Genomic DNA, 27,592 nt, shown 5'->3' on the forward strand with positions numbered 1-27,592 from the left:
TGGAGCTTTCTTCCATTGCACACCTAGGTGGCTTTGTATTTGGATTATCAATTTGCATTACCTATTATCCTAAAACTAGTGTTTAAATCTTTAGCCCCGTTCCTCAAAGCACTGTTGCCCAAGCTTTTGAGGAAACATCCATTTCTTAAGCTTGGGCTGGGATTTAAAAACATTGAAAAAGGTGCCACCACAAGTACCATATTCCCCCACTGTCTCCAGTAAAATCTCATTTTGAAAACCTGAGTTAATTGAAAGTCAAATTGGACACTGTTGTACTTTAAGAACCACAACACAGGATTGCATTTTTAAGTTTTAATTAACACCGCTACAAACTGATTTACAGTTTTGTATAAAATTGAAAACAATGAGGTCAAGTCCAAGTACATTGCATTTAAATAGCCTATATAAGGTTGCTGCTGTATAGAAAAGCAGTGGAATAAACCTGGGAAGCGGGGGTGTGGGGGGAAAGCTGGTGAAAAATGCAACTACTTCCTGCAGCTTATACAATGCTAAACCACACTGCATTCCCACTGAGCCAAGCCATACCTGTTTTCAATCCAATGTTACTCAATACTGAAGTGCACTGGAAATCACCCAGCCCTTGATCACATGCCAGTTGATCTGCATTTGGTTTGAAAACAGTGGAGGTGCAAATGCAAAAAAAAAAGTTAAGTCAAGCTGATCAGACTCACTGGTGAAGAAGTTTAACTATGTGTGAAAAAAAAGGAATTTGAATCCTTAAGAGGCAGTCTACACCCTGCAGGAATGCAGTATAAGTGCTCTAAAGCATTCTAGATGATTTTCACAATAGCTAATTTAACACAGTACTAGTCTAGTATTTGCAGTTACAAAATCAGATTTTTAAAAACAAAGCAACATGCTCAGAAGCACCATTCACTATCTTCATGCAAGAGCTAATTAATACAACAAAACATTCCAGTCACCCAAATCCTGCTGCATATTTACACCTCATCTGTACACAAACCAAATGAGATTTTTTTTTAAACCAGTAGTTTAGCTTTACAACTGGAACAAATCTGGGTTGTGTAGCTTGGAATCAAGATAGCCAGACCTTAGGAATTAAAGGTCACTTAAACTTCGATTACTGCAAACAAACTTCATGCCAGTCCTTAAAGTTAATAGGATCAATTGAACACCACATTAATCACATTACAGGAACCAAGTTTATTTAAAAAAAAATTCACATCAGGATGTAAGAGAAAACTGGACTTGGTATTAGCCATATCAGATGAAACTGCAATACACCAAGTGAACACAAATCTACTGGCAAGTTAAAAACAATGAAATTCTTAAACTAGTATAAACCTCAATAGCTGGTATGGGATAGAATTATACATCTGCATGTCTGCAGAAAGTTGTACTAAAATTTACTCCAACTGTTCTTCATCTCCCTTCAGCATCTCATCTTCCTCTTCAGCTGTCAATTCCATATCCCTGTCTTCAGCTGCAGCATCTGTCTCCCCAGCCCCTTCCTCTGCTGTTCCTTCTGCCTCTCCCTCAGCTTCTTCTCTTCCTTCCACTGCCTCACCTCCAGCCTCTTCCTCCCCCACACCCTCTTCCTCTGCCTCCCCAGTTTCCTCCTCTGCATTTTCTTCAGAGGGATCTGCCATTTCTTCCTTTATTCTTTCAGTGTTGGTATTGTCGCCTGTATCTTCAGTCTCCCCTTCTTTGTCCTCAGCATTGATGGAGCTGTCCTTCAAACCATCACCCTCTGCAGTCTCATCAGCAGCATCCTCCTCATCTTTGTCTGGGTCATCAGTGAATGGGTTCTCACCCTGCAAAAAAGTAAACAAGCAGCAGGCTTTAATAAGAATTCTTAATACCAAAACCAAGATAGAACAAAATAAAATTTAAATAGATGTAGCCTTAACCTTGATGTGCCATAAAGATTTTACTGACTACCATTAAAACTTTTCATATCACCAATGGACATCAGAAATATCCAACTTTTGTTACTAATTGAAACCTTTACAGAAATATTTAATTTCTACCTGTTCAGATGTAGCAGGTAACTGACCACTGACATATTTGTAAACATTAGAAGGACCCAAATGATTGTAACCTGCATGTGATGTACATTCAACTATAGTGAAAAAATATGGCTACTACTCTGCAAGGTAGAGATAGCAATTTAAGATAGCCTTTAAGATAGCAATGTGATCAACATGATGAGAGATAAGCCTGCCATGTTTTTCCCCCAAGCTGCAAATCCAGAATAACCAACCATTAGTTTCTCCCTGCAGTTGGCTGCTGAATAGAACTAATTACACTTTAAGACACTGCAGTTACCTTCTTGTACTTTTCCAACATTGCTGCGATGTTACGGTTATTCAGGACACTCCTAGCCACAACAAGACTGCCCTTCTTGGCTTTCTCCAACATTGCCTGGTAAGGAAGAGGATAATCAAAGAATAAAAAGCTGGTGGTCACTTGCTTTTTAAAAAACTCAGTTGTACCTACTATTTACAAGACTGAAAGTAAAGCTTGGCTGATTAGACATCTTTAATTTCAACATTCATGGCTAAAATAAAAACTAGAGAACTATTTAATGCACTTATTTTAGGATAGGCTGTTGGAAGCGCAATTCCTATTTTTTCTGTCACCCTACTGTGTCATATAGCATTCATTACCTTCTACCCAAATCTTGGAGTATTAGCCCAGTGTGGGAAAATGGCATTGAGGTAGAGATCAGCCTTGATCTAGTTGAATGGTGGAGCAGGCTCAAGGGGCTGAATGGCCTGCTCCTATTTCCTATGTTTAAGAGAGCAACATTCATGTGCCATTCTTCTGCTTACATTTGGGGCTCTGGTGTACTATTAGAAATTTACAGAAGTCAAACTTAATGGACTAACTTGTCCAGTATGGACAAATGAAACTGGGACAATTTTCTGTCAACAGTAGAATCCCAAAGCCATGTAAAACAGGTTTCCAATGTTGTCCTGGTTAAGGGAAAAAGACTTGCTGATGCAATGGAATGAAGCCAGAGGAAACCTTTAAAAATGTCACCTGCATGATAAATTTCAGTAAAGTAATTTCACGTACATTAGCACTAAATAAAACTGAACAGAGGATTAATTTAAGGTGGAAGATACATCAAAAGAATTTGTTTTCCTCATTCATGGACTTCCCATGCACCTAAGTACCAGTGCAACTGTGCTCAACAAATCTGCAGTTATCAGCATCAAGCAGAATCCCAGGAGAGATCTAATACAAAATTCTCTCAAAGAGTGATTGTGTGCTGCACAAAGCTAACTTGTGTTTTACAAAACTCTCCAAAGGACATCAACTAAAACCCCTTTGTAACATGTCTTAATCAGTTATTATTTCCATAGGAGTTTAGACAGCATGTTAATCTGCATCTTTCCCCACGGGGAAAAAATGCTTCACCAGTGATTCCAATCACTGAGCCCAGAAAAACTCTAAAGAGGTAGAAATGAGGGGTGCTAAACTTCATTTGCCATGGATTTTTTTCTCCTTTATACCAAATGCACAGCATTGAAAATCAGCCACTCAGCCCAACTGACCCTCACTAGGTCACAGTTTCATGGCCATCACATGCTCTCCAGTATTAAGTGTCCTTTGTCAAGGTGTGTGTGTCATAACCAATCTCAACTCCTTTTTCAAAACTTCTACAGATTTTTAAAAAAGGACCATAGGCTGGCTGATATCAGTACTCTTGCTGCCACCCAAGCTGGAATTGTCTAACTGACTGACCAGGAATTGAACCTGGAATCTTTGGTCCATGACCAGCAACATACTGACTTTGAGAAAACCATGAGGGACTGTGGTGGGAACAGTAGAAAACAAAGATTTTTTTCTAAGCAGCACAAGAAAGTTAGCCAGCCAACTAGATAACCTACTGACTATAATTCAAATCTGCTTCTCTTTACACAGTACTTACTCTGCGATTCCAGCCATGATCAGGTGATTTCAGATGTCGCATAAGGACAGCATTCTGAATGGGTATAAACAGATCACAGGCTACACAGTGTGCTGCCTCTACTTTCTTCATGAAATGTTCCAGACCAACATCTACAAAACAGTTAGAGAATTAGATATAGCACAAAAAGACAGCAGAACAAATTGTGGTGGTGGTGGTGGGGGGGGGGGGTGGGGAGAGAGAGAGAGAGGTGGGGGGGTGGAGTTAGAGAACCAAGAATATCGCAACAATTAAATTGGTTTAGGGATCACAGTACTCCAATTGCAATTAACAAAACCTATTTACACAATTTGTGAACTGGTGATACTGCCAAGTTCTGTGGTGGCATCTCACTTCCCCCATCCACCCCCAAAAAGTACTAGCTTATTGCTAGTGAGCCAGTTGTTCCAACATCTGATGGTACTGCTTAGCACTGAGCAGCATGCACTCAGATTGCTCAGGATGTAATGAATGTTAAACAGTAATGAAAGCATAATTGAAGGGGAGCAGATTAAGCAGTTGTTCATAGCAGTCGAGTGTCAACCAGTATTGCTCAGCAATAAATAGGGATTACATATAACAGAATTGTCAAACACATTCATATTCAAAAGCTAATGGGGAATGTGGAAAATTGCCCTTTAGTTTTTTTTTAATGTATTAGCATGGTAGAAACCGATGTTGAGCATGTGATCTCAATACTCATTGGCCATGTGACATTTTACCATTTTACTGACAAAAATGGTTAAAAGCCAAATGTGCACGTTTTTATTTCCTGAATTATAGCTCATTGATGCGTGAACATTTTATGCAAAATAAGTAAAAATCCAGATTTCTGCATCATAGAAACACCAACATCAGATGGAGGTACAACCAGACTCCTCTGTATTATCTCATGATTAAAAATACCAATAATATAATGACTTGCATACTATGTTTATGTCGAATATCTAATCTTGACCATCTTAAAAAGCTATTGTTTCTATTTATCCGCCCCAGTGTAAACTTCAAACTGCAGAACTAGAATCTACAGAATTTGTTCAGAATAGATTTACAACTCACTGTTGATAAATTCCTTTACAAAAACGATTTGAAAATTATGTATCTGTTAACTTCAAATTGCATTTTCACCTCCAAACCCTTGTTACAGTCCACTGAAGTATTCCTGACGTGCCAAGATAACTAAACTAGAACTGAGTCCTCATCATGGTTCACACCCTGTTCTAATGCTGTCAAACTTCCATCCCCTTTGAACTACAGGAACAATTGCATTTTAGATATGCTGCCTACCGTTTCTCCACCACCAATGATTCTAACATTTTACTAAGGGTAGAATCCCAAGCAGTAGATATGGGTCTACATTTGCCATTCCTCACTGAGCCTCAGATTTTGACCACATCTTAGTTAATTGCTAAGGAAAGGTCAAGAAGTTCTCCAGAGGAAGTGGTGGTGGTGCTATGTGGGGAGAGATAAAACAGAGCAAGATACATAGTTCAACTAAAGATACCGGACCAAAGCTGCTGCTTTGTATGGATTCTAGATTATCCTGTCTCAATAGTATTTCCTCCCCTTGCCAGCAATAACAATACATTTTACAGGCAGTCTGCGAAAGGAAACCTAGAGTCTGAGTAACACAATCTTACTGTATGAAAACATGATGCTAAGGCAAATAACACCAACTTGAAAAGCCAAACATTCTGACTGAGCAGGCCAACCCATTTGCAGAAACAAGTCATTTACATAGTGGATGATTTACACCAAGTCACCAAGTCCATACCTTGCAGCAAATCTTGCTGCTGCATCAGCTGCTTTCTCAGGATGGTTTTATCTCCAATTTGCTCCCGACGCTTCTGAGTTTTCTGAATCTTGTTTAGGATGTATTCCTGAAAGTGATTCAAAAACATTAGGCACAGTTTATATGGACAGTATTATTTTTTAATTTAAAAAAAATTACACATAACTACCTTAGAGGCAATGTGTATATCTAATATGAAATATCTGTTGGCTATCCATACACAATTAAAAAGGGAGATAAGGGAAACATACATTCATTAGAGTCAAAATATGAAGGAGCCATATGGATACCTACATGCAAAAAGTCAGCAGTCTGCTTGTCAAGTCTGGTCGCAATGAACTTGAAAGTTTCCTTGTGGAACTTACTATCCACATGGGAAGAAATGTCCTCATCTTCAAAGGTTCGGAACTTACAAACTGAGCAGGCATACATTATCCTGCAACACAGAAGAACATGATATTTAAAAGGGAAAGTGTAGAGTTTGAACAACGTAACAGTAAAAGAACCTATTCACACCGCTACCACCACCAAATACCTTTCTGCAAGACGGTCACGATTTTTCTTTGGTTTGTTCGCTTTCTTCTTTTCTTGCATCGTAGGAACTGATTAAAAACAAATCACTTTCATCACACTTTAAGCAGTAATTATCCAATTTCTCTACATTTACCTTTAAGACGAATCCCCCTCAACACATCCCCTTCACAACACAGTCAGTATACAGTAGTTTACTCAACCAAAACACACCCCGTATCATTAATATCTATTACCCATTATCTAAAGTATCACCCTTTCTTAAAATTACACAATCCCTCTCCTCCCACTGTCAGAGCTTTCTGCTCTTTAAGGCACTAAGTTCAGCTTAAATACACTTCCATGGACATCAGCATTCTTCAGGAATCTCACCCAATTAGCTATTTTCCACCCAATCTAAATAAACTAGCCACTGAGCAATTATTATACAATAGGTATCCGCTCTAGGAGTTGATGAACAAAATCTGAAATCCAGATCAATGTTTCCACCTCTGCTACCTCAGAGGCACACGCTACAGTTAAAAATCATGCCCGGCTTAAATTTTAAACAATGCTTGGCAGTTAACTGTCAGTAGCCATCACTGGTGCATTCTCCATGAGACCTCTACCAGAGTCCACATGCCAACCAATCTCTTCAAGTACAGTATAAACTAATGTTTTCCCCTTATATTGGTATTGCCAAGTGTCCTGATGAAAGCTTCTACATGTCTGTCTCTTTTTCAGCAATACTAAAATCAGTTTGCTTAACTTGGGGTTCAACTAATGTTAATAAGTTGCCTGTGCATCTGTCATTCTCCCCCACTTGCCCTACCATTGGCAACCTTGCATTCAGCCATTTTAGGTTCCATGCTTTAAGCCCTCCACCCCTGACAGTCTAATTACCCTTCAGTACCTTTGTTCGCTCAACATATTTTTGTTGTTACGTCCCTAAAGCATTACATTGGGCATTTTTCTACCATTGTGGGCAGTCCATAAAAGCAAATTATTACTGTTTGGGCTCTGGTTTATACCATTTGAGATATAAAACTGTTCCAATGCATTTTGCCTGTAACTTAAGATACTTATTGCTCATTCATGCTCAAAATTTTGTTGACTTATTTTGAATAGCAATAGCCAATTCACAACACATTTTAACTCAGTTAACATGCTATACAAGTAACATAAACCAGTGCACAACTTGTGCACAATTTTTATCCTTTGCTGCAGAATTAAAGCTGCACAAATTGCCAGATAAGAGTTGACTAATATTTAAAAATAAGGTAGGCTCATCAAATATCACAACTTCTGAATCGAGTAATTTGCTGACAATTTCTCAAGTGGAGAAAAGTTGCCTGTGACAAAGCCAACCAACCCAACACTGTCTTGGGGAGGGAAAGAAGTGACGATACTCACAGGGGGAGGAAGAGAAAACAGATCAACAGAAAAAAAACTCAACAGAAGAGAAACTCAAGATGTTCTTGGGGTGGGGCACATGGAGGGAATTTCACGAAATAAAACATTATCTTACAGCGCTTTGGTTTCTTGTCCCCAGCCTCTTTGCCCTCACCAGCCTGGGGGAAAAAATACAAATAAGCATTATTCTTAAAACTAGATACCCCTTACATTAGGGTAATGGAATAATCATGCTGCAAGAAATTCTGGAAACACCTGACTGTTATCGTCCTATGTTTGTACGGTAACTACTAACAGATCTCTATTGAGATGCACCTGGCATTGCAACGGAGAGAGTCCTCAAAAGTAATAATATAGGTTGTTGTAGCAATATCACATCAATAGACAGTTAATAATAATCAAGTTGGAATTATATAAGGCATCTAATGCTTTGCTCAAGTTGTTACAGCAACTAATGGTTTTTCTATCAAAGGAAGTGCATTTCAGCTAACAATTAAGTTTCCTAAACATCTAATCGCAGAAAGGAAATTCAACCACCAAAAAGGAAGAAAAAACTGACCAATGATATATAGTATGTATATCTTTGCTCATCCATATTTACACTGCAGGTACTAAATTCTCAAAAACTTGAGATCTCTCAGAACTTGCTCCCACTGACTGTATTGTTCAGAGACTGGGAGCAACTAAAAAACTTCAATATCAGTCCTACTTTTACATTTGAAGTCCGGCAGTGGTTTCCTGCAGGATCCATAGAAAACGTAGATGTGGAGTGGAGTCTTGACTGATAATAGAACAAGGGCATTACACTGGAGAACTTGGGTGGGAGGGTGAGCTGTAAGGAAGATGCAGAGATGCTTCAGTGTGACTTGGACAAGCTGAGTGGGCAAATGCATGGCAGATGTAGTATAATGTGGATAAATGTGAGGTTATCCATTTTGGTAGCAAAAACAGGAAGGCAGATTATCTGAATGGCTAAAAATTGAGAGGGGAATGTGCAACGAGGCTTGGGTGTCCTTGTACACCAGTTGCTGAAGGTAAGCATGCAGGTGCAGCAGGCGGTAAAGAAGGCAAATGGTATGTTGGCCTTCATAGCTAAAGGATTCGAGTACAGGAGCAAGGATGTCTTACTGCAGCTGTACAGGGCCTTGTGAGACCACGCCTGGAGTATTGTGTGCAGTTTTGGTCTCCTTATCTGAGGAAGGATGTTCTTGCTATAGAGGGAGTGCAGCGAAGGTTTACCTGACTGATTCCTGGGATGGCAGGACTGACATATGAGGAGAGATTGAGTCGATTAGGATTATACTCACTGGAGATCAGAAGAATGATTTGGGGAGGGGGGGGAGGGGGGGGGGGGGGGGGGGGGAAATCTCAGAAACCTAAAATTCTAACAGGACTAGACAGGGTAGATGCAGGAAGGATGTTCCCGATGGTGGGGGAGTCCAGAACCAGGGGCCACAGTCTGAGGATACAGGGTAGGCCATTTAGGACTGAGATGAGGAGAAATTTCTTCACCCAGAGGGTGGTGAGCCTGTGGAATTTGTTACCACAGAAAGTAGTTGAGACCAAAACATTGTATGCTTTCAAGGAGTTAGATATAGCTCTTGGGGCAAAAGGGATCAAAGGATATGGGGAGAAAGCAGGAGCAGGGTATTGAGTTGCATGATCAGCCATGATCATAGTGAATGGCAGAGCAGGCTCAAAGGGCCGAATGGCCTACTCCTGCTCCTAGTTTCTATGTTTCTAACTTCATGATGGAGTCAAGCAGCCACATAAGTGGTCAACAGTCGTTATATTAAAAAAATGCACTGTCAAGACTTTAACTGGCCATATCAAAGGAAAAATATTGAGGCAACATCATGCCAAGCTGTTCAATACAGTTAGGGACCTGCTGCTTGGCTTGGTCAAACCACATGTTGAAGATATTGATCACTCACCAGTAATATGGTAAACTATTACCTACCTTTCACTTATCCCTCCCCACCACAGGAAAACAAAACAGAATTAATCCTGTACAAATGAAATAACACCTGCAGAGGCTAAGCTCCTCCATATCAAACTGAACATAAGTCAGCTACATTCCTGCAGAACACAAACTAAAAGATTCAATGCCACTCAAACAACTGAGCTCTGCTCTCTACTCTGAAATACTCACAGGAGCCAAGCAAATAATTACTTACACCACCATCTCCAGATTCACCACCTTCATCTTCGCCTGAAATTAAAGAGTCATTTTAAGAACACAAATACTGAAATAGATAATGCTATTTCCTGGGTCAGTCACTTAAACAAGCACTGATGTATGGTACTTTTCAGAAGATACTATGATGTTACAAGTTATGAATATCTTTTTCAAAAGCAAGCCAAGGGTAAATTTCAAAATAATGAAAGCATTTCCAAAGCTCTCAGGATAGTTCAGCAATAAAGAAACCCATTCTTGGCAGACCATAGGATGGTACAGGGTCTCCCAACTGAGTCTAATCCTGTTTTCAACCTGCATTCACACAAACTTCCAGCAGAGGTCACACTATATAACAATCAGGATGAAAGCTAGCCATTTCTCATTCTCTGAATAGGCAATACCCCTATATAGCTGCTGGTCTGGTCAGATTAGCTAACTGGATACAGGCCACGGTTGAACCTTTGACTCTGCTAATGGACAATACCTAATCAATTTCAGTCCATAACTGTTGGCTTGGACCAGAACTTTATTCCCACCGACTTTATCAAATAGCCAAGCACAAGCCAGAGGTTAAACACTAACAACTTTCCCCACGCACATTTACATGCCAGTGTTAATACATATTTTTAATATCTTGCCAAAGATAGTCCATATAGCATTGCCTTAAAAGGGAAGGATTGGAGATACATTTCTTAATAAAAACCAAATTTAAAATGCAAAAGGCCAAGATGGTCACATACAGAGAGGCCTGACAACATCTGTAATTCAACGTGTCTGATAGACAAGTTGCAGGGCAGAAACAATGTTGCATTTTACAAATATTCTTCCCTCCCTCATACAAATTTGTAGGGTGGATGGGGGAGGAACATAAAGGGGAAGTAAATACAAATGAGGGTTGCCACGACCCCTGCTCCAGATTACTACCTCACAAACCTTGCTGGAAGTGTTCATGTGCAGACAACAGGAAAGAGGAGGATTGGGCTCAGCTGTGATGCCACATGCATTCATATAACCTGCCCATCATACTCCCATGAAGAAATCTTCCAAAGAGAATAGTATATACAGAAAAGACTGGAGGAAATTGAGCATACCTGCATCAGATCCATTAGGATCTTCAGTTTTTGCCTGTTTGTTCTCTGGTTCATCGGTACTAGCTGTGGACTGCTTCCTCTTCCTACCAAAGCCTGCATTCACTTTCTTCATCTGTTAAAGACCAAAGAGAGCTCAATTCCTAATCTTCATGCATAAATATCATTTACAACCATTAAAAAATATCAAAAATAGGTCTCCCATCTTGCTTGGTGTGATGTGTGCAAGCTGTCTCCAAACACTCCAGTATGTAATGTTCTAGTTTCCAAGGATAACAGGAGTTGAAGGTGGTGCAGTTTCCATTCAATGATTTTGGTGCACCCTAACTTGGGGCTTTTGCCCTTGGGACAGAAGACAGCACATTCCCAATCCAAGTTGAGGTTAAGCCCATTATTTGTTGACCCCAAGGTGAAAAAGGCACATCAAAACCACTTCCTGAAATACTGGCAATGCTGTACAACAATCAGGTCATACAGCACTAGTCACATTTGGACATTTCATAAAAGTGGAGGAGATTTTAAGTGTAAACCACTCACTCAAGACAGACTATCATTTCCTTTCACTGGTATTGACTATAAAATATAGTCAAATATTAAATGCAACAAAATTGCACAATACACTCCCATGTACATATTTATAACATTCTAGATCTTGTTAACTCATGACTGTAATGAGCACCATTCTGTCACCACAGAGAAAGCACTCACTTCTTTTGAAAGAGGTCATGAAAACGATTTTGCCAGTTTCATGGAGTAAAACAGCATATCAGATGGACACTTGTCTCTGACCAAGTATAGTCATTGTTATGTGCTAGCCACTGGGTCATCTAAAGTATGCCGATTCCCCAGCAATAAGCTCAAACCTCCACAAAATACACCGATATAAACACGAGAGGAAAAGAGATAAGAAGGAAAGTTAAAGATCAAATATCCAGGATTATTACATGACGCAATGAGCAAAATCCTGCTGATAGCACTTAACTCTAATTCTGGAACTGGAGAACAAATTTTCAAAGTCACCATGAAAAACAGATAACATATGCGCATTTTCACCTTTTGTTAGGGCACTACAATTTTTTTTAAAAGCTATATCAAAACTAAATGGCGGGGCTCAATCCATATACTAAATTGAAGTGAATTATCCAATAGTTTTCTATCAATTTAGGAGATCAAGCTAATGAGCTCATGATTCCTGCATCGCAAGGTTAAATAGGCATTACCCCTTTCCTCGGCACTTAATTAAAACATGATCTCACTATTAACAGGTAAATACCTTTCTTGCTTTGTCCACATTATGCTCAGCAGAAAGAACATTGCCCTAGTTTAAAGGAGTTGTGCCATGGCAAAGTAATGCACTGCAATTGTACTAGCCTCACGATTCACATGGATGAACTACAAACCAAGCAACAAACTAAGCCAAGAACGCAAAGAGAGGCTGGCCCTCAAAAAGACCAATGATCATGCAATTCCCTTAGCACTAGTTATTTTTCCAACTTGTGTTCACAAAAGAAATGGAGGAAGAAATACAAGAAATGGGTGTATGCCTAAAGGTGAATGTAGAAGAGAGTTAACAAAACCTTTGAAGGGAGCATATTGGGGAGGTTGTGGAAATTCAGGGGAGGATTTCATTTCAACTTTCAGAGCCCTGGGCTCTGAAAGAATGGCTCAAACGATTGGAAGTTCTCTTGTGGATATTTCCCCCCCCCAAGTTCACAGAACTCAGGCTAACTCCCAAAGGATCGGAAAATAATAAAAGCAAAGTACTGCAAATCTGAAATTAAAAAATTAAAATTCTGGGAACACTCAGGTCTGGCAGCATCTGCTGAGAGAGAAAGAGTTAACGTTTCGGGTCAAGGATCTTCCTACAGAATGGGAAAAAAATCAATTATGTCTGCCCCATCATCTTTAAAGAAAAGCAAGATATAAATTATCACATTTTAGGTCTGCAAGCATTGTGCCTACAGCTGGGAAGGTGTTTGATAGTATCAAGATAGAAAATATAGGGAAACATCTCAAGGAGCATAAGCCAGCCTGCTTTTCAGAGTGGAAGGTCATGCCCATTATTAGATTCCTTCAAGATGACAACCAACCTATTAAATAAGAATGTGGTGAACATTACCTACCTAGATTTCAAGAAGGTATGACATTATTGTGCTTAATAGGGTACTACACAATAAAAGTCAATGGGTTAGATGGGAATGTATTAAAACAGACTGACAAATAATTGCTTGCTGGATAAGCAGCAGTATATAGGTAGTTATAAAGGTTAGCAGAGGAAGAGAGGATCATTCAGCTCAGCTCCTCAAGGCTGTTCCACCTGTTAGATCATAACTGATCAAGAGCTTGCCTTCATTCCATATCCCTCATACTCCTACACAATTCAGTATGGGGGCCAGTGTTGTTTATTACTTTTTAAATAAACAACAGAGGGGGAAAATTATGGTCAAACATGGAACAGTCACTAGCAAAGCAGCAAATGCAATTGAAGACATGTATAAAGTTATGAGATTTGGCAGAGGGAAGGTCGATGTGGATAATATGGCAAATGGGAATGTATTTAAAGCACCAGAGCAGGAGAGTTGGTGTTTCAGTGGACAGGTTACAAATAATTAGCACAAGATTCACAGCGTATTAAAAAAAAAATAGGTTGGGGTGGCTAGCCACGAGCAAACCCAGGAAGGAAATTTCAGCATTGTATCAAACCCTGGTGAAATCACATCTAGAAAACAGAATGCAGATTTTGTCTTCCTACTAAATGAGAGTTATCGGAGGGGATACCAAGAACAGTTACACCAATGATCCCAGAACTTCAAGGAATATCAAAGAAAAATTGACCAACCTGGGTCTTTTCACTCTAGGGAAGTTTAAAATCATGAAAGGTTTGGATAAATTTCTTGTCACTACCTCCTGCACAGAAGGAGTCATGCTTATAAAGTAAAAGAAATTAGGAAATGTAGGAGAAATCTTTTACTGAAAGGATAGCTAGAATATGAACATGCTTCCAGTATGAAAGGAGAGTTTGAGAAGAATTTGGACAGGTTCATGTCAACAACCTGGATTTATATTTAAAAATTCAAAGGATGCAGCATCACTGGCAAGGCCAGCATTTATTGCCCATTCCCAAGTGTCCTTCGTCAAGTTGACTGCTAGCCATTTTACAGAGCAATTAAATGTCAACTATATTGCTGTGGGTTGAGTTGCATGTAGCCCAGTAGACTGGATAAGGCTGACAGATTTCCTTCCTTCAACAAGATGGTTTCAAATAATCCAGATAATCCATTGTCATCAAGTAACTTTTTATTCCATATTTATTAATCAAATTTAAATTTCCCTGCTATCATGATGGGATTGGAACTCATGTCTGCAGATCAATAGATGTATGATAATCAATGGATTATTAGTCCAGTAACATAACTACAATGCTACTACTGCCATTGAAGTTCATTAGAAATGATTATGGGAATACTGTAGATAGGTGGGTTAGATGGATCTATGGCTTTGTCTGAAACTATAACACTTTTATTAAATTCAGCAAGTCATGTGTCATCAGAAATCATAGTTTAACCAGACGCCACTATTATGCATGTCAAACAAACATTGCTACCTATAATGGGAAATTTCATTCCAAAGTAATTCAGTAACTTTCAAAAAAGAGAAACTAAGAGGGGTAAACAGATCAAATATCCGAAAATGGTTTCAACTCGAAAACATGATCAGAAAAGGAATACTGCAGCCTACTAAATTGCTTCAACTAGGAACAGGATCATTGCTGTCGAATGGATTTTAGAAATATGCTCATTAGTTACACCACAGAAATCGCAAGACATTTAGATAGTTTTAATAACAGTGTGAATGCCCTTACATTTTCAGGCTAAATTGCACCTACTCAACTATTTAGATTCCCAATGACACTGCTCACTAAGGCAGATTATGCCTTAATGTACAATGTATTACATGCTACAGTGCAGGAATGTCCCTTTGAAGGCCAAATAGGCCAACTGCCCTCAGTTTAGCACTTCAATTTGAAAATTAGCTGTGCTTGTCAGTTCCAGGCTGGAAGTAAAAAGTACAGATCAAAAACACAGCATTTCAAGAACATTTTGTATCACCAACAGTCTGGGAGACTAGATATCACATTTTTAACATACAAGTTTAATACAGTATTAAGCAGGCGGAAATCAAAGCAAGACTCAATATTCAGCTCTTGTTTTACAATAAGACATAAAAACAGAAATGTTCATTGTGCAATCCAAGATAGAAACCACAAAATTGGTTTTACCAATTATACATTTAGTTTAATAAACATCTGCGTGCAAATACCCTAGATTGAAGTAGGATTGATTCATAGCTGATTTGGTACTGATTTCAGAATGTGGAAATTGGCATTGCTCACCAATGATGATTCTCAAGACTTAATTAACCATTTAATGCTATTCTAGTGCACTGGCTTTAAACAAAAGGGGTGGTATAACTTGGATTATATATATCCTAGAAGATTCTTTTGTTTAAGCACTTTTAATTCTGCACTAGTTGAAATACTGCACATGAAAAAATTTTTTGGACAAACTGCTGGACAATCACATTGGTCCACTTCAAAAAAAATGTAAAACCCTATCTTTAACAAAAAAAAACTGTCCCTCTATAAACAAACAAGGTTAAACTTTCCCAAACCCTCATTTTACCTATTCATTACTGGATAAAATAAAAAGTATTAAAAAAAGGTACTTACGCCTCTGGTTCGATTCCTGTCTCTCCTTCGCTGTCTGGCACCTCCTAACGGTCTTCCCGATCCCTGAACTCTGAACAGGTCCATGGGGATAATGTTTGGGGAGAAGAGCGAAGGGAGGTTCCTGGTGGAGGAGGCGGTGGCGGCGTTGGGGCCCCTGCCTCCCATCGACAGCTCATTCCAGCGTGCAGACATTCGCCCGGAACTTGCAGGTGACATGAAGGGGTCGTTCCGATTGGGTCTGTTATATGGAGGCCGGTCTCTAGACCAGTTCTGGCCCCACTGGTTAGCAGGGCCGTATGGGTCACGTGCTCTGTTCTGGAACTGATCTCTGCGGGTCCCGTAGGAGCTGTCGTAGTGGTCATAGCGACCTCCATAGGAATCGTTATAATCAGGCCCATATTCACTGTAACCGTAGCCAGATCTGTACAGATCACGGTCATTCAGTGAAGACCCGGAGTCGTAGGACTCGTAAGGTGTAAACCTGAAAGAGTCGCACAGCAAGCAAGGAATCTGGTCAGTAGCTGGAAAGTACCATGGTACAAGTCTGCCAAGAAGTGATAGCAGACTAAAAAAAACTAAACAACATAGCTTCAGCTAATGACATTTTAGCTAATCACAGAACCTATGTGGTTTGCAGTAAGTAAATAAGCACTGGCTGAAATGGCCAGCCTCTAACAAACACTTCTATGCATTTACTAAACTGCTAATTAAAATAGCAGAAAGTGGGTCAGTGAAAAGTTTAACTGATAAATCTCACAGCATGGGTTAATAAATAATATACTTAATAATGGTCCAAGTTATATAGATTTTTTGGCTGTGCGTTCACTCTTTTTGGGGCACACTGCCATTCAAAACACGTTGCAATATAGTAAACAGCAGAATGGAAAAATCCACCAATTTTTGGATTTTAGCCATTTTAAAGTTATATGCCATGTTAACTTTTATTTGTGGGGTGGGTGGGAGGAGGAAGGAGTTAGAGACTATGAACTCAATGGCAACCTTAAAATGACAAAACAGAATTGTTTGGCTTATTGGCTTTTAAGCTTACATCATTTACCTGACGTCATTGAACACAATACCTTTGAGAACCAGATCTCGTCCTTACAGCCAGCAGAAACGATGGGGATTTTTCCACCATGCTACACCTTCTGTGCCACCAAGCACAGATATCCCACTAAAGCAAACCCCATTTACATTGCCAATCTAGAACGAATTAATATTTCACTGAGGCTAGATTTGAAAGAGTAATTAATTGAACTATTTTAATTGTAGTTTGCTCTGCACAACTGTTTGAATTCCAGGAAGAAGCAAGTGGAGCTTAAGGGTACTAAGTAAGCTTGGTTTTGCCTAAATAACTAATCTGATTGGGTAAATGAAATAGTAAACACACCAGGGTGTTTCAGCACATGCAATTTAGGGAAGGGAGCGACTTAGTAGTGTGCAGAGTCCAGGAGCTGCCAAGTTTTTAAGCATTTAAGGTGACTGCTTTCTCTCTACCTGCTCAATGCCAATAATCCCAATTTCCCATGTTAAGTTTGACAGTCAAATCTGCCAACTTAAAGAGGAGCTAGATGCTAATAGAATTTGGGAACAATCACCCTGCACATAACTAGCATGGATACTAAAAAGACAAAATGTTAAAATTCAAGGTTTAAAATGGGGTCATGCCCCTGAAAACTGATGGTTGACAACTATGCAAGACAACACTTCAGTCAACAGCTTAAAACTTCTCCTTATAACAACCAGCCCACCTTGGCAAGTTTTACAAAATATGAACTTTCTGAAAATTCAGCCAAGTGTTTGGATGAGGGATATGCATGATATACAGACCTGAGCCACGTTACAACTAGGTTACGTTATGCTGGTAAGAGCAAAATTATAGCAATCTCTTTCTCTTACCTACATAGGAGCAGGAGTAGGCCATTTCAGTCCATCAAACCTATGCTGCCATTTAGTTAGATCGTGGCTGATCTGTATCTTAATTGCATTCATTTGCCTTGATTCTGTAACCCTCATCTAACAAAAACCCATATTATTTAAATATCAACTCACCCAGTTTCGTAACACTCAACAGGACTTCTTCAAGCTTTTATTTCTCAAACAACCTTTAAAAGCCCAGGCTTCACTGCATTGCTACTTGTCCTTTTATTCACCTCAGCAATATCCTATATTATACACCTTTGCATCTCAAAAAAATGCTGAACACAGAAGTTGGGCGCTACACAATTAATGTGAAAGATAGCAACGCTGTTCATTAAATTTAAGTGTCGCCAATTCAGAAGCAAGTTGACAACCTATTTTAATTTACTTGCAAAATGACTGAAAGGGCTTGACTAATTCAGCTAATGGGGCACCAATTCTCGCAACAGAACTAAAATATAAATCCACTTGGTTGAAAATGGCAGCTTTAACTATCAAATCACCAAACAACATTACAATAATTCTAATTATTCTACCAATTCAAAAACTGCCCATTTAGAATGGACAATAGCCTATCAAGTCAGACACCATCACCCCAATTCCAGGAAGCTTCTCAAATCCTAAAATTTACAGCAAGTTTTAATGACCCACACTTTTCAGTGGGACTACTCATTTGACAAGATAACTAGTGTGGTAGAGACCGAATAGCAAACAGTGAATTTTAAGCATATAGAGCAAATATTCTAATTAAGATCGTATTAAGTATTTTGAATGTTTACTTTTAAATCTGGACAATTGAAACTCTGCATCTAAAAACATACCGATACAGAGGAAAACATGTTCTTGTCTGGGTGCAATGCCTTTAAAGAGCAACTAACATAATACTGCTCTTCCTGTTTTGCACCGAAATTCCAGCAAATACCTGTTGTCCTGGTAAGAGTCTTGCACCTGGTTTTCAGTCTCTAGTTGAGAAAGCATATCCAAGCGCTTGTTGATCTTAGCAATGATGGTGTCTGTAGCTGTATTTTTGGGAAGTTCCCAAGATTTATTGCCAGCATTGTAGCCATAATTTGTTGCAGAACTGGGTATAGTATCCTGGGTGTAACTGTAATCATAGCCATCGTATTCTGAAAGGGAAGGAAGAATGACTTTTAAAAAATAGAAATCTTAGAATTTAATATCCCAGATGTACATATACCTCAAAAATCATGAGTTAAAAAGGGGTCACTAATTTTTCAGGAGTTAAACTAGATTATCACTCAAACTTTGCTATGACCAGGTGTCACAATATATGAACAGTAAACACACCACATCCCTTAAGGCAACTTGCATTAGATATGCAACCCACTGAATGCTCAGAACATACGATATCAAGTAATAAAATACATCTGATTTCTTTTTAAAAGGATGACAAATTTAAAACATGGTCAAGAGCAGCTAAAGCTGCAAGCATCTAATACTGCTGGAACTTCAATCTCTTTCTGAAATGTCTCATTAGCGAAGGTTCAACTGTCAACTCATTTCAACACATTCCAATTTATTTTTTAAATTTTGGAAACTTATGATGGTCATCATTTCAATTTATTTACCACTGACTGAAGATAGAGTAGCTGGTAACAAAAAAATAACTGGTTTCCTGGGATGAGAGGATCACTGGCATGACCTATTCCCATCCTTAATTGCTGAGGTGGTAGCAATGAGTCACTTTCGTGAACCAGTGCAGTCCATGTGATGTAGGTACACCCACAGTGTTGTTAGGGAGGGAGTTTCAGGATTCTGACCTAGCAACAGTGAAGGAACAGCAATATAATTCCAAATCAGGATGGTGGACTTGGAAAGGAACTTGCAAGGGATGGGTTCCTATGCATCTGCTTCCCTTGTCCTGCTAGGTGGTAGAGGTCACAGGTTTGGGAGGTGCTGTTGAAGGAGGCTTGGCAAGTTGCTGCATTGCATCTTGTATATGGTATACACTGTTGCCAATGTGTACTGGTGACGGAGGACATAAACATTTAAGGTTATAGACTGGGTGCTGCTCAAAAAGTATGCTTTGCCCTGGAAGATGTTGAACAGTTGGAGGTGCACTCATTCAGACAAGCGGAGGGTATTCATCACGCTCGACTTGTGCACTGTAGATGGTGGAGAGACTGGGGACACAGGAGGAGTTGTCACAGAATTCCAACCTCTGACCTGCTCTTGTAACTGCAGTATTTATTTAAGTTTCTGATCAATGTTAACTTCATGCTGAGACAGATATTCAGGAGGCTGACCAAAAATTTGGTAAAAAGATTTTGAGCAGGTTTGTGTATTTTTGCGGGGGGGGCAGGGGATGTCGGTGGGAATTAGAGAACATTGGACCTAGAAGGCGAGGCAATCTGTAAAATGATACCTAGAAAATCTGCAAGAGGGACCTAGGATATGGCCCACAAGCAAAACGATATCTCAAAAACCTTCAGTGGTTCTCGTCATCTTTGCACATATTTCCAACTTTTACTGGAGTTCATTAAAATTTGAGAGACTGAAAAAATGTTGCAAATATTTAGTTTATGGTTCATGTGTTTTAGGATATAGCTATGTGTTTTAGAATACAACTTTTAGTTTTAAGAATTAAAGTTTAAAATGTAGAAAATAGGGTAAATGCAATGTAAACAAGCTGGGACGATACTACACTTAATTGGTCAGAATAGAAGAGAGAGCTATAAAACAACAAATGGAGAAACTCAAACAATGCATGGCCTAAAGCAAACTGAAAATGGAAACAGACAACGCGACAAAGAAAAGTTTCTTTGGGTCAAAGTTTCTAAGGAGACAAAAACTGAACCCAAAATTTGGAAACCAAAACTGCTGGACAGACTGAAACTGGTTGAAGCTATATAAAGGGATGAAGAGCCAACCAAGTAGCAGTTACAGCTTGGAACTGGTGTGTACAGCTCAAAGAAGATAACCAAAGTAAGTGACAGTTAAATAGACCTGCACTTTAAGCAAGGTAAAAAAAAACCAACTTCATCATTCATTGTGTGGAATGCAGGTAAAGCTTAATCTCAGTTTGTATTCTGTAAGGAACAGAAGCTGGAGGACAGACTAGTTTGAAATTAGTGGAAGAATCTAGTGGCCCCCAGAGTCTTGTGTCAAAGAAAGCAAATCAGGTTAGCTTGGAAGTATTGGAAAAGTAATCAGAACTTGGGATTGAGGCCTCCAGTCAAGAGGTAGAAAATTAAAGTCTTACCTCAGAATAGGTGGAACTGAGGAAGATTAAAAATAATTTCAAGAGGACTGCAACATACTTATGGGTGGTCACTACAGAATAACTTTAAAATTGATATCTATTAAGATAATTCTTGGGGGAAGCAAGAAGTAAATCCAAGGGCCCAGCATATGTGGGTATAAGCTAGTGTTAACTTTATTGTTAAATTTGCTTTGTTTAATGTGTTCCATATACAATAAAGCTCATGTTTTGTTTAAAGATGTAAAATCTTGTGGTGTAGTTCAGAGGCCCAGGCTAATGAAAAAAGGTTTTTGGATTTCTCTTTAAGAATGGAAAGGCTGCCTGCTAGCAGTATAGCCTTTATCAGTTCTAGAAATTTAAAGAGCCAAGTTTTCAAACTTCTGGAATTGGAGACAAGGAAACAAGCGAGAGAGCAAGTAGGGAGACCAAGTAATAGTGACATTCACTTCTGAGAATAAAACGTAGCTCACTGCACCATGTATTTTTTATGCTTTCATGGGATGTGGGCACTGCTGGCAAGGCCAGCATTTGTTGCCCTTCACTAAACTGCCCTTGAACTGAGTGGCTTGCTAGGCCATCTCAGAGGGTAGCTAAGAGTCAACCACATTGCTGTCAGTCTGGAATCACATGTAGGCCAGACCAGGTAAGGATGACAGATTTCCTTCCCAGAGGGTCATTAGTGAATCAGATGGGTTTAATAGATAACAATGATAGTTTCATGCTCACCATTACTGAGGCTAGCTTTCAATTGCAGATTTTGTTAATTAAATTTTTATTCCACCAAGCTGCCTGTGGGATTCGAACCCATGCCCCCACATCATTAGCCTGGGCCTCTGGATTACTACTCCAATAACATTACCACTAGACCACCAGTAGAGAACTAGAGTGCCCCAGAAGGCTAGACACTAAGCATTATGTCACTTTTCCAGTGAGGGTATGGATGGATGGGGTGTTGAAAAAGGAAAAGAATCAATTTCAAAATAGGATCAATAATCATCAAGTCATTCAGATAATTTGCTCATCTGGTTGCAGGAAACAGCCAATCAACTACAATTATCTGTAAATGGTCCAATATCAATATGTTACCAGCTTGGCTTTGTCCCAAAGAGGGCAGAACTGTTGTATTCAATGGGTGAAGGCTTTTTCAAAAAAACTCAATTCTGAGTTCAAAGCAACAGACTGGGTATAACATTGGACATACAACTGGACTTTGGTGTGAATTTAAGACTCTCAAACAACTAATTTACGATGGAAACACTTAATCCATGTTTACTTCTAAGCTTTACTCCACAAATAGAGCCCATCAAAATTATCAGCCAAGAGAATCAGTGTTGAGCACATTACCTCAGAGCTTACTTCATGCAAAGGTTACGCTTCAGTTAAATCAGCTTTAAGAATCCATACGGACTCAAAACATTAACTGTTTCTCTCTCCACAGATGCTGCCGGACCTACTGAGTTTTCCCCCCACCCCCAGTATTTTCTTTTTTTCCCCCAGGTTTCCAACATCTGCAGTACTTTGCGTTTATCTTAATTAAATCAGGGCTTGCTTTTGGATCTAGTTTTTCATGCTGTGCACAAGAGGAAGGACTGAAATCGTAATGGAGATTGGGTGCAATTAGAACTAGGTTTGGATATGGTGCCCTCATATCAAGGATAGGACAAAGTACTTGAAAGAGTGCATAGGTCCATACTATAGCAAGAGTCAGCACTTTCAGGATAGGTTTTAATATTAAAGGAAACCGTCAGTGAAAACTGCTCAAGGAGACCTTAAATTACATAAATGACACTTACATAATTGAAGACGCAACAAAATAATGAAAGGAAACATGGGCTTATCAACTACGAGAGGTGTAATCACAGCAAAGATGGATTACATCTTCACCCATCATCCACACAGACATCCCAGCAACACCACAGGAGCGGAATCCTTGATCACTTTCTACAACCTGTATCCCAAGGTCACGTAGCTGGGGGTGCCTCCTACTGTCACCTAGCCAAGAAAACCCCGAACTTCTTGGTATGGAAGGCCCCATGGTTGCAAATAATCTTGCTGGGACATTTGCAGCAAAATTATGCAAACCCATTAGGGACCAAAGAACTTGCAAATGCCCATAAAGCATCTGCGGTTAAATGAGCATACTTAACCAATCACATCAGTGTATCCCTCCCATGCCAGCCCATCAAAAGCAGCCAACATTTAAATGTATTTTTTCCCTTAGTAAAAATACTCAAAATATATTGAGATGAGGAGATAGGCAACCAAGAAACCAGGGAAAATATTACCTTGAGAATTGGTAGCTCCAGTGTTCCAAGAATCACCGGTTCCATAGCCTGCAATAAATAAACCAAAAGTATTTAATTAGCACCTAGTCAGTCAATATTTCCCACTAAATTTATTTATTTTCCAATGCAAACAGAAAATATTGCCACAAGTAGCAATGGCACTGCAAGGGAACAATTATCAAAACACAGTAAGGTTAAAACACAAAGTAAGATTAACCCTAAATAGAGAGATAAAAACAAAAAAACTGCGGATGCTGGAAATCCGAAACAAAAACAGAATTACCTGGAAAAACTCAACAGGTCTGGCAGCATCGGCAGAGAAGAAGAAGTCGAAGGGTCATGAGGACTCGAAACGTCAACTCTTTTCTTCTCTGCCAATGCTGCCAGACCTGCTGAGTTTTTCCGGGTAATTCTGTTTTTGTTTTTAACCCTAAATAGGTTTGTTCAACTAATAAATATACATGTATTAGTACAGAATCAGTCCCAAGGCTGGTTTATCCCAAGTTAGCTAATGACAGTCAAGGTTGTTAAAAATGAGCTCAATACCCCAGAAAAGTACAAACAATTCAGTCAGTTTCACTCCATTTCTCGATAACTTTTCAGTGGTATCCACAGATAAGCAAACCTAGGACACCATGTCATCACAATCTAGTCTCACAGAGTAAGAATGGCACTTAGGCAGAGTAGGACACAACAGGTCTGCCAGGACTCAAAAACCATTTTACAAGAACCAACAAAGAAAATCTTTTGCGGATTCCAAGGAATCAGTTGAAGTTAAAAACAAAATTAAGACTACTAAAAATTAATCTGAGAACCCAACTCAATTGGCTTCCATTGACTCACTAGGGACCAATGTTTCATTGGCAACATTAAATCTGTTTCGCTCCCCACAGGTGCAGCCAGATTTACTGAGTATTTCCAGCAGTTTGTTTTTATTTCAATTTCCAGCATCTGTATTTTGCTATCCATTGGCTTCCATTTGCCCAGCTCGATTTCAAAGCCTGTTGTGCTCTGCTCTACTATCAATGCCTTCAATCATTAGTCTGATGTTTTCCTCCTAAACTCCACCTTCCAAAATCTTCTGAAAAATTGTTTTCAAATATATCGTTAGACACATTTCCACTCTTGTAATTTGTCACCGAACAGAGATAATCACCTGCAAATTATAACAAACTGATCTTAACCTCCTACTTTCTTTTCTGTTGTAACGTCAGGAGCAGAGGCTCCACTAAAGGACGTCCAGCTGAATCTCATGCAGGCAGAAAGATAAAAGCTAAATTAGCATTTTAGACAGGACAAGAAACACCATTGTGGGTCACAAATAACCAGTAGAGCTTGACATAAATAGACAACATCGATGTAGATGAGACGTTCAGCCTCAAAATAATCAAGGCATGGACTAGGATTACAATGAGAGGGGGAAACATTTCAAATAATCCCAGCCATCCAGAAAATCTATTTTCCTTACAATTTCAAAATCAATGTGCACTGTTGAGCCAGAAGCCAAAGTCACATTAAAAAGGAACCCAAGCCAGTCTTCATTCCAAATCAGGAACACGTGCCAAATGAACTGCAACTGCTGTCATGGACCCACCTACATGAGATCTTCAAAACGCAGGTATGGGATTAATCCTAAGAGTTCTGTCAAAGTATAATTTAATCTTCTGATTTAGAAGGACTCCCAATATAAAAGTATACTTTTATTTTTTTTAAAAAGGCACTTACAATGCATCAAGCAGCTGCCTTTCCCAAATTTCCAAAGCCTATGGCATTGAAACTTGATGCCTCCTCATGCTCTTGGATGCTCTTGGCTGCTAAATCGTGCAAAGCAGTACCAAGAGCCAAAATCACTTTTTTTAATCCATACTTTTAAGAGGTTGACAGCACCCATCAAGATTCCATTTCTAAGTGCAGTATAAAATTTGTGTACTTAGTCCCTAGAGTACTCCTTACAGAGAACCATTGTGGCGTGCTGACTCTTTGGACAAACTATCCAACTGATAAAACTCACGTGCTATTTCCCCAGCTAAATTTCTTCCCTTGAGTTATTTCTCCAATTCCCTTTTGACTATTATCCTGAACCAGCTCTAGCTCTTCAGATAGCTCACAGATCACAACAATCTGTGAAAAAAGTTCTCTGGCTCTTTTGCCAATCTATCCTCTGCCTACCAACTCTTATGCATCAGCCGTGGTTCAACTGGTAGCACTCTCACTCAAGTTAAGTTGCAAGTTCAATTCCAGAACTGGAGTACAAAATCAAGGCTGACACCCCAGTGCAATACTGTTGGAGTACTGCACTGTTAGAGGCGCAGCCTTTCAATGAGATACTGAACCGAAGCCATGTCCACCCTTCCAATTGTATGAACTAGTGCCATGGGATCTTTGACAAACAGGGCGATGCCCAGGCCTACACTTATCCCTCAACCAACATCACTAAAACAGATTAATCTGGTCATTATCACATTGCTGTTTGTGGGAGTTTGTTGTGTATAAGTTTGGTTTCTTACACAAAGTACTTTGCAAGTGCAGTCACTGTAGTTATTAGCTGCAAAACACTTTGGGACACCCTGTAGCCATGAAAGGTGCAACATAAACGTGGGTTGATCTTGCTTCCACAGTAAAGGTTCCTCCTTATTTACTGCATCAACACCATTTAACAGCCCTGAGCATCTCAAGCAAATCACCCTTTTAACTTTATCTATTTTTAGGAGCAAACCCAGCCCTTTCATAGTACTAAAGGTTCCGTATTCTTGGTATAGACTCTGCCACACTTTAGCTGAATTACCAGTGCACGATTTAGAAAGTCATATCATTTGATCTCAGGTCCCAATTATATTCCCAATGCAGTGCACACTTTTCCACGCAGGAGTTGCAATACCAGTCCTTTCACCTCCTCCCTTAACACCATCCAAAGCCTGAAAACACTCTGAGGTGGGACACCAATTATTACTTGCACTTCCTTCAAATTTGTATACTTTATTCGCTGTTCCCGATGTGGTCACCTCTACACTGGGGAAACCAAATGTAGACTGGTTGACCACTTTGCAGTACAGCTCCATTCAGTCTGCATGACCCCAAATTCCTGTTGCTGTAATTTAAATTCTCAACCTTGCTTCCACTCTTACCTCTGTCCATGGCCTACTACCTACTTCCACTGAAGCTCAACACAAGCTCGAGAAACAGCACCTCATCTTTCATGTCAGCATTCTACAGCCTTCTGGACTCAATATTGAGCTCAACAGCTTTGATCATAACCTCTAGGTGTTTTTTTTCTTGCTGGCTTGATCCTCTATTCCCCTTATGTTGCATTCAGGTGGCTCCACTCATGGCGGTGGGGGGGGGGGTGGGGGGGAAAGAGAAGAGAGCCGTTGTCTTTTTACTATACCCAATACCACTCTTTGGCATCATGAAATCTTTCAGTTAATTGCTCTTACCCTCCAACCTTGCCTTTTGTTCTTCCTATCATCTTTCCTCCGTCCGTCCGTCCGTCCGTCCGTCCATCTACTGGCTTATTAAACTCTCAACTTTCTATGTTCCTTTTCAGTTCTAATGAATGCTAACTCTGTTTCTCTCCACAGACGCTGCCCGCCCTATTGAGTATTTGTAGTATTTCTGGCTTTCAAATGCAAGGGTTGGGTTTTTCGCGCGCGCGTACGTACGCTAGGTTGGCGCGTGCTCGCGCGCGCCGCTCGGTCGCGCGCGGCTGGAACAATCCATGCTGAGAAGTGGCCGCCATTTTGTAGCGTCTTGAGAAAATGTTTGAAAAAGGCGGAGGGTGCGGGATTTTAACATTAACCAGCCATCGATTACGCACCCGGAGTAAGGGAAAGGCGCTTCCTTTACTTTGGATAAGAAAAACACGGACAAAGAGGGAAAAAGAAAAGGAATAAATGATTTCGCAACCTAAATATTTAAACCGCCCATGTGAATTGCGTGTCCGCGACCGTTTTATTTTTTCCTAAAAAAAAAATCACTAACTTGCCCTCACTAAAAGTTTGAAAAAAAAACCATGAGTTAACTTTTTATATTTAAGCTGTTTTTTTTTAAAATACGACATAGTGATCCCAACGCGTTCAGACAACCTAACATAGCGGGTGCTGATTGACAGCCCCCTTAACTAATCGCGCGGCGGTATTTCGGTGGCAAGTGGGCCCGCAACCAATCAGGCACAGAGTAGGCAGGACATGGGCTCCCAGCAAGTTAGGTTGGTTTCATCTTGAACATGACGCGCTTCGAGACGGAAATAAAAGTCGTTCTACTTCCCTCCCATACACGCCAGATAAAAAATATAGATTACCCTCTTAGAATCGCGAAGTATTAAACTCGCCTTCTAAACGGAACAAGAGCTTTCAAAGGTTAAAAAAAAAAGCATTTTAGCGCTTACCGGAGTACCAAGAATCCATTTTGATTTCGTTGAATTCAAATAAAAAGCCTCTGCCCCGCTCCTGCAGAATTTTCTAGCTCCGGAAGAACCGCCCACCGCCGTTGATTGGTGCGCCCTGTGGGCCGGCGC

General features: G+C 39.7%; 1 protein-coding gene across 1 annotated transcript; it reads right to left on the reverse strand.

The window, feature by feature from the left end:
- Nucleotides 1-297: 297 nt before the first annotated feature.
- LOC121271211 (A-kinase anchor protein 8-like) lies at nucleotides 298-27,592 on the reverse strand. Its single transcript, XM_041177003.1, has 13 exons — nucleotides 27,464-27,592; nucleotides 23,080-23,127; nucleotides 18,494-18,698; nucleotides 15,652-16,132; nucleotides 10,926-11,037; nucleotides 9,833-9,867; nucleotides 7,771-7,813; nucleotides 6,268-6,334; nucleotides 6,027-6,168; nucleotides 5,715-5,820; nucleotides 3,923-4,053; nucleotides 2,311-2,406; nucleotides 298-1,796 (listed from the first exon to the last, which is right to left on the reverse strand). The coding sequence occupies exons 1-13, from the start codon at nucleotides 27,480-27,482 to the stop codon at nucleotides 1,389-1,391; spliced, it is 1,893 nt and encodes a 630-aa protein (XP_041032937.1). The 5' UTR covers nucleotides 27,483-27,592; the 3' UTR covers nucleotides 298-1,388.

Source organism: Carcharodon carcharias, chromosome 30, assembly GCF_017639515.1.
Source record: "Carcharodon carcharias isolate sCarCar2 chromosome 30, sCarCar2.pri, whole genome shotgun sequence".
Taxonomy (NCBI): Eukaryota; Metazoa; Chordata; class Chondrichthyes; order Lamniformes; family Lamnidae; genus Carcharodon; species Carcharodon carcharias.

Excerpts from the sequence above, each read along its gene's own strand:
- LOC121271211 (XM_041177003.1), bottom strand. Across the intron at positions 16,133-18,493 it reads GACTCTTACCAGGACAACAG|GTTTACACCTTACGAGTCCT; the intron begins GTATTTGCTGGA and ends CGACTCTTTCAG. Across the intron at positions 6,169-6,267 it reads CGTGACCGTCTTGCAGAAAG|GATAATGTATGCCTGCTCAG; the intron begins GTATTTGGTGGT and ends TCTGTGTTGCAG.